The sequence below is a fragment of the Orycteropus afer genome, unplaced genomic scaffold (genome assembly GCF_000298275.1).
Source record: "Orycteropus afer afer isolate SDZICR_OR568_19922 unplaced genomic scaffold, OryAfe1.0 scaffold00043, whole genome shotgun sequence".
NCBI lineage: Eukaryota > Metazoa > Chordata > Mammalia > Tubulidentata > Orycteropodidae > Orycteropus > Orycteropus afer.
The window spans coordinates 16262628-16270523 of NW_006921630.1; the positions used below are offsets into that span (position 1 = coordinate 16262628).

Consider the following 7896-nt stretch of genomic DNA (forward strand, 5'->3'; position numbering starts at 1 on the left):
ATGATCCTATACATAGAAAACCCAAGAGACTCAGCAAGAAAACTACTGGAATGAATGGAAAGATTCAGCAAAGTGACAGGATACAAGATCAACATACAAAAATCAGTTGGATTCCTCTAAATCAACAAAGGGATCTCAGAAAAGGAAATAAAAAATAAAATAATAATAATAATAATAAACATCATTTACAAAAGCTCACGAAAAGATAAAATACTTAGGACTACATCTTACCAGGGACACGAAAGACCTATATAAAGAAAACTACAGAACACTACTGTAAGAAACTATAGAGACCTACACAAATGGAAGAATATGCCATGCTCATGGATAGGAAGATTGAATATTGTGAAAATGTCAACACTACCCAAAGCAATTCATATATTCAACACGATCCTGATGCACATTCTTGAGGACATAGAAAAACCAATCACTAATTTTATATGGAAAGGAAAGACAGTATGGATAAGCAAAGCACTACTGAAGAAGAAAAGAAAGTAGGAGGTCTCATACTTCCTGATCTCAAAATCTACTATATAGCCACTGTGGCCAAAACAGCCTGGTACCGGTACAACGACAGACACATAGTCCAGTGGAACAGAACTGAGAATCCAGAAATAAATTGATACACCTATGGACAGCTGATCTTTAACAAAGGGCCAAAACCCATTAAGTGGGGGAGAGATAGCTTCTTTAACAAATAGTTCTGGCAAAACTGGATATCCGTTTGCAGAAAAGTCAAAGAAGATCCATACCTCACACTATACACAAAAATGAGTGTAGGATGTATCAAACACCTAAATGTAAAACCCAAAATTATAAAGTTCATGAAAGATGAAATAGAGGCCCTAATTTATGGCATAAATAGACAATCAAGCATAACTTGAAATGCAGAAGATAAACTAGATGACTGAAACCTTTTAAAAATTAAATTCTTATGTAGATGAAAAGAATTCTCTAAAAGAGTAAAAAGAGAACCTACAGATTGGGGAAAAAATATTTGGCAATGACGTAACTGACAAGGGACTCATTTTAGTGCAGTGAATTGCTTAATATGGCCATAGTCCTTCTTTATACATATATATATAGTAATTTGGGTACAAATTTATACAGCAGATTCATTGTACACTCAACAGTTCATACACATTTTGTTTCACAACACCAATTACAATCCCAGTAATAAACAGCTTACCTCCGATCTCCTTCCCGTGATTACTCCTTCCCCATGTCCTTCTTACCTATGCATTCCTGTCTGTCTAGCTTTTCCCCTATGCAAATACTGATCTATCACAGTTGACTATTCTAAGGGTTGCAAGTCTCTGGGGCTAGGTGTTCTGCTCATAGGCCTTTCTATTGTTTGGCTGAGAGCTCACAGAAGTGAGTCCAATTCCAGGCCCGAGGGGTAACACAGGGCCAAAGTCTCAGCAGTTTCACCAGTATCTCTCTGACCAGTAATTCTGGTCATTTTTGTGTTTTTGAATTTTGTTCTTCCACATTTTCCCTCCTACTCTATCCAAAATCTCCACTTTTGATTCCCTTCTGAGTGGTGGGCACTGGTAGCTGGGCACCATCCAGTTGTTTTGGTCTTAAGGTTGTGAAGGCTGAAGATCCCATGGCCATAAGCCCCTTGGGCTAATTGTTTCCATATGTCTTTGATTTTCTTCACTCTTCTTTGCTCCATATGAAGGGAGACCAATAGTTGCATCTTAGATGGTTGCTCAGAAACTTTTAAGACCCTAGTTACTACTCACCAAAGTAGGATGTACAACAAAATTTTTATGTACTACTGTGCTAATTAGGAGCTCTGGTAGCATAGTACCTAAGGCACTTGGCTGCTAACCAGAAGGCTGGCAGTTCAAACCCACCAGCCACTCCTCGGAAGGAAGGTTGGGCAATCTACTTCCATAGTGACACTGCCTCAGAAACCCAAGGAGGGGTTACTGAGTCAGATCCAACTCCACAGCAGTGAGTTTGTTTTTGTTTTTGTTAATCACTACTGTCTTTTGGATGACTAAACTCAGATTTGAAGAGATCATGCAGTGATATATTGGTGAGTGTTTAACAATAGACTCTCCTGAGAAAGAGGCCTTAATTTGTTCCATTTTCCAATTTCCATGGTGTAAGTACTCCTGCCATGGTCAATTTCAAGCTGCCAGCATGATATCACTGAACGTGGAGTAAGGAAGACATGAGAAAATTTAACTTGTGTGAGCAGGCTCCAGCACGAAATTACAGTTACATAAACTTGCTAGTAAATATGGAATAGGAACTCAAATCACTTTCTAGTACTATTGTCAATACTTTTATTACATATTATTTCTTAATAAATCATGAAAGTGAAAGCCAAAATTGAATGGAAAAAGAAAACAGAAGCAAATGAATCTTAAACATTACACTTAACTTATCCATTATATAGAATAAATAAAATTTATATTGGATTATGGAGAAATAAATAACCTAAGTTGATACGCTTCTCAGAAATTTATGAAAGATTTTTATGAAAGAGTTAGATTCTTCTGACTATCAATAATTCTAAGTCATCTGTTTAGTATTAATCTAAGAGTGATTCCAGCCAGGATTTGAGGAAGTGTGCCCATGAGGTGTCATCCATAGCTGTTACCTACTCTTGTTGTTGTTGTTATTGTTGTTATGTGCCTTCGAACTCATAGCGACCCCTCCTTGGGTTGCCGAGGCAGTATCACTACAGAAGTAGATTTTCCAACCTTCCTTCCGAGGAGTGGCTGGTGGTTTGAACCACCAGCCTTCTGGTTAGCAGTCAAATGCCTTAGGCACTATGCTACACCTACTCTTAAAACTAATTAATTATGTTGACTTACAAATATGACAGGAATATTTACCTACTGCTCATTTAAAAATCATTCATGTAAATAACAATGGTTTGATCTTTAACCTAATTTAGGAAAAAAGTGATATAGAAATAGCATATTGTTCTAAGAGTCTGTTGACTTCTTTAGCATTTATGTCCATGTGTCTTGTTAATGAAAGCCCTAATTATTTCTCTGAAGTTCCTCCCAGTGTTGCAGGTGCTGAAATGCCAGGTGAAGTCAGTGTCCTCCTAGGGGAAAATGTTGAACTGGTCTGCAATGCAAATGGGATACCTACTCCAATTATTCAGTGGCTGAGAGATGGAAAGCCCATAACCAGTGGTGAAACAAAAAGAATGCGGTATGTTTAGAAGGGACCGTTTTGTTATGAATTGTGAAGTGTTCCACAATGTGTTGTGCTTCTTATTTCTCATGAATCAAAATACCTTATTTAGTATCATTGTGACCTTGGCTATCACAATATTGACAAAACAAAAAGATAAAAATTAGCTTAAAACATAAGAATTTGGACACACAAAGGAAAATTTCTGTGCCCAGATTTTTCTCTTTTTGTCTTATGAATATTATGATAGCCAATTGTTTTATGTTTTTGATTTATGAATAATCCTAGTGAATAATTATCAATAATGTTAGATATTATTTCACATTGTGAAACCACCAAATAGTCTACAGGCCAGACTGCTTGACATCTTTTCAGAAAAGACAATGAATCATAAATCATAAATAAAATCAGTCCCTATCATGGTTAGTTGTAATCCCATTTTCATCTGACTCTTTTTACCCATGTTAAAAAAAAAAAAAAAACCACTGCCGTTGAGTTGGATCTGACTCATAGCAACCCCTCCTTGGGTTTCCAAGGCGGTATCACTACAGAAGTAGATGGTTCAACCTTTCTTCCAAGATGTGGCTGGTGGGTTTGAACCACCAGCCTTCTGGTTAGCAGTAAAATGCCTTACGCACTACACCACCAGAGCTCCCTTACACATGTTACACCACATAAAATAAGGAATAATAACACGACAAGTATCTCCTGGTACTTTCTTTATTTTTTTAGTTACATTTTTGCAGTATTCTCTCCCCTCCCCTCCCCTCCCTTCCCACTCCCTTCCCACTCCTGGTAACCAACAATGAAAATTTCCTTCCATATATAAACCTTTCCTTGAATTTTTACAATAATGAACTAATACAATGTTTGTCTTTCTGTGACTGACCTATTTCACTCAGCATAATGTCCTCCAAGTTGATCCACATTATGTGGTGTTTTGTAGATTCTACATTATTCTTTAGTGTTGCATAGTATTCCATTGTGTATATGCCGTAGTTTGGTTATCCATTCTGTTGATGAGTACCTATGTTATTTCCATAATTTTGCTATTGTAAATAGTGCTGCAATGAACAAGGGTGTGCATATATCTGTTCTTGTTCTGGCTCTCACTTCTTTAGGATATATACCTAGTAATGGGATTGTGGGATGAAATGGTATTTCTAATTGCAATTTTTAAGGACTCACCATACTGCTTTCCACAGTGGTCATATTATTTTACAGTCCCACCAGCAGTGTATGAGTATCCCCATTTCTTCACATACTTTCCAGCATTTGTTATTTTCTGTCTTATTGAACTTTGCTATTAGTGCTGGAGCAAGATGTTTCTCATTGTTTTGATATGCATCTCTCTAATGGCTATGGCTGTGCACATTCCTTCATATGCTTTTGGCTGCCTGAATATCCTCTCTGGTGAAGTGTCTGTTCATATTTTCTGCCCATTTTGAATTGGATTATTTGTCTTTTTGTTGTTGAGGTGTTGGAGTTTTCTGTAAATATTAGAGATAAGTCCCTTGTCAGTTATGTCATTGCCAAATATTTTTTTCCCTATCTGTAGGCTCTCTTTTGACTCTTTTGGAGAAGTCTTTGGAAACACATAAAAATTTAATTTTTAGGAAGTGTTATTCATCTAGTTTATCTTCTGCTGTTTGTGCATTTTCAGTTATGCTTGATAGTCTATTTATGCCATAAATTAGTGCTGATAAAATTGCCCCTATTTTTTCCTTGAGGAACTTTATAGTTTTAGGTTTCACATTGAAATTTTTGATCCATCTGGAGTTAGTTTTTGTGTATGGTGTGAGGTATGGATCTTGCTTTATTTTTCTGCAAATGGATATCCAGTTTTGTCAGCACCATTTGTTAAACAAATCATATTCCCCATTTAATGGATTTCAGCCCTTTGTCAAAAATCAGCTGACCATAAGTTAATGGATCTATTTCTGGGTTCTCAATTCTGTTCCACTGGTATATATGTCTGTCATTGTACCAATACCAGGCTGTTTTGACTACTCTAGTTGTATAGTAGGTTTTGAGATCAGGGAGTGTGAGACCTCCTATTTTGTTCTTCAATGGTGCTTTGCTTATCTGAGGTCTCTTTCCTTTTCAAATTAGTGATTGGTTTTTCCATCTCCTTAAAGGATGTTGATGGAATCTGGATTGGGATTGCATTGAATGTGTAGATTGCTTTGGATAGTATTGACATTTTCACAATGTTCAATCTTCCTATCCACAACCATGATATGTTCTCACATTTTTGTAGATCTCTTATGGCTTCTTGGAGTAGTGATTTGTAGTTTTCTTTGTACAGGTCTTTTGTGTCCCTAATGATATTTACTCCCAAGTATTTTATTTTTTTGGTAGCTATTGTAAATGGTATTGATTTCCTTATTTCCTTTTCAGCAATCTCTTTGTTGATTTTTGTATGTTGATCTTGTATCCCACCACTATGCTAAATCTCTCAATTTGTTCTAGTAGTTTTTTAGCTGAGTTTTTTGGGTCATATCATAAGCAAATAGGGATAGTTTTACTTCTTCCTTACCAATTTGAATGCCTTTGATTTCCCTTTCTTGCCTTATTGCCCTGGCTAGGACTTCCAATACAATGTTGAATAGAAGTGGTGATAGAGGACATCTTTGTCTCGTTCCTGTTCACAAGGGAAATGGTTTCAGTTTCTCTCCACTGACAATAATGTTGGCTGTTGGTTTTGCATAGATGTCCTTTATTATATTGAGGGATTTCCCTTCTATTCCTATTTTGCTGAGAGTTTTTATCAGGAATGAGAGTTGGATTTTATCGAGTGCCTTTTCTGCATCATTTGATATGATCATGTGGTTCTTTGTTTTATTTATGTGATGGGTGACATTGATTGTTTTTCTAATGTTAAACCATCTTTGTATACCTGGTGTAAATCCCACTTGGTCATAATGTAGTATTTTTTGGGATATGTTATTGGAGTCTATTGGCTAGGATTTCTTTGAAGATGTTTCCATCTATATTCATAAGGGTTGTTGGTCTATAGTTTTCCTTTTAATAATGTCTTTGCCTGATTTTGGTATCAAGGTTATGCTTGCTGCATAAAATGAATTTTGGAGGATTCCATCCTTTTCTATGTCTGGAATAGTTTGAGTAGGATCGGTGTCAGTTCTTTTCTGAATGTTCGGTAAATTCTCCAGTGAAACCATCTGGACCAGGGCTTTTTTTTGTTGGTGGTAATTTTTTTTATGACCTCTTCAATTTCTTCTTTTTTTATGGGTCTGTTTAGATTTTCCACCTCAGCCTCTGTTAGTTTAGGTAAGTAGTATGTTTCTAGATCTGTCCATTTCTTCTAGATTTTTGTATTTGTTGGAGTGTAGTTCTTCATAGAATCCTTATATTATCCTTCTAATTTCTGTTGGCTATTTTGTAGTGTCATCCAATTCATTTCTTGTGTTACTTGTATTTGCTTCCTCCTTTCCTTTGTTAAATTTGCCAGTGGTTTGTCAGTTTTATTATCTTTTCAGAGAACCAACATCGAGTCTTATTGTTTTAAATTTCCTTTTTTATTTCTTCTCTTACCCAGTCATTTTTCAGGAGGAAGTTATTCAGTTTCCATGTGTTTGCTCTTTTTCTGTTAATCTTCCTATTGATTTCTAATTTTATAACATTGCAATCTGAGAAGATACTTTGCAGTATTTCAGTGTTTTTAAAGGTATTAAGGTTTGCATTGTGGCCTAACATGTGGTCTATCATGAAGAATGTTCCATGTGCACCGCAAAAGAAAGTATATTGTGCTGTTGTTGGATGAAGTGCTCTATAGTTGTGTATAAGGTCAAGTTAATGAATTGTATTGTTCAGTTCTTCTGCATCTTTGTTTAGTTTCTTTCCAGTTGTTTTATCTTTCGGTGAATGTGGTGAATTAAAGTCTCCTCTGATGGTGTAGTTTCTAAAACATTTAATTGCTAACCAGAAGGCTGGTGGTTCAAACCCACCAGCTGCTCTTTGGAAGGAAGGTTGGACAATCTACTTCCCTAGTGATACCACCTCAGAAACCCAAGGAGGGGTCGCTATGAGTTAGATCCGACTCAACAGCAGTGAGTTTCTATGATTGTAAAATCATCTGTTTGTCTTTTCAGTTCTGTTAAAGTCTGATTTACATATTTTGGGGCTCTTTCATTGGGTGCATACATATTTATAATGGTTATGTTCTGTTGTTCAATCTATCTTTAATCATTATATAATATCCTTCCTTGTCTTTTATACTGGTTTTTGTCTTAAAGTCAGCTTTGTCAGAAGTTAATATTGCCACTCCTGCTCTTTTATGGTTGCCATTTGCTTGATATATCTGTTGCCAACCTTTGATTTTTAGTCTATTTGTGTCTTTCTCTCTAGATGTGTCTCTTGTAGACAGCATATCGATGGGTTATGTTTTCTTATCCAGTCTGCAACTCTCCGTCTCTTGAGTGGTGCATTTAATCCATTGACATTCAGTGTAATTATTGACAGATATGAATTTGTTGCTGTCATTTTATTATGTGTTTTTGTGGTGTTGCTGATTTCTTTGTTCCATAGAATTTTCTGTGCTGTGCTTATTTTGTTTATTAATCATGTTATCATTTTATTCATTGCTATTGTTTTACTATTTGTTGAATATTGTGCTTGTCCTCTTTTTTATTTTGATGTGAAGATTCATCATTTTTCTTACAGGTTACCCTGTGACTTATAATTTTCTCCCCAAGTTTAGAACAGTCTGTT

General features: G+C 35.9%; 1 protein-coding gene across 1 annotated transcript in view; it reads left to right on the forward strand.

Moving 5' to 3' along the window:
• Positions 1-7896, forward strand: part of HMCN1 (hemicentin 1) — a 691072-nt gene that overhangs the window by 537834 nt on the left and 145342 nt on the right. The window contains exon 63 of the mRNA XM_007937695.2: positions 3024-3183. Within this exon, the coding sequence (XP_007935886.1) occupies positions 3024-3183 (160 nt within the window). The remainder of the gene's footprint in view (positions 1-3023; positions 3184-7896) is intronic.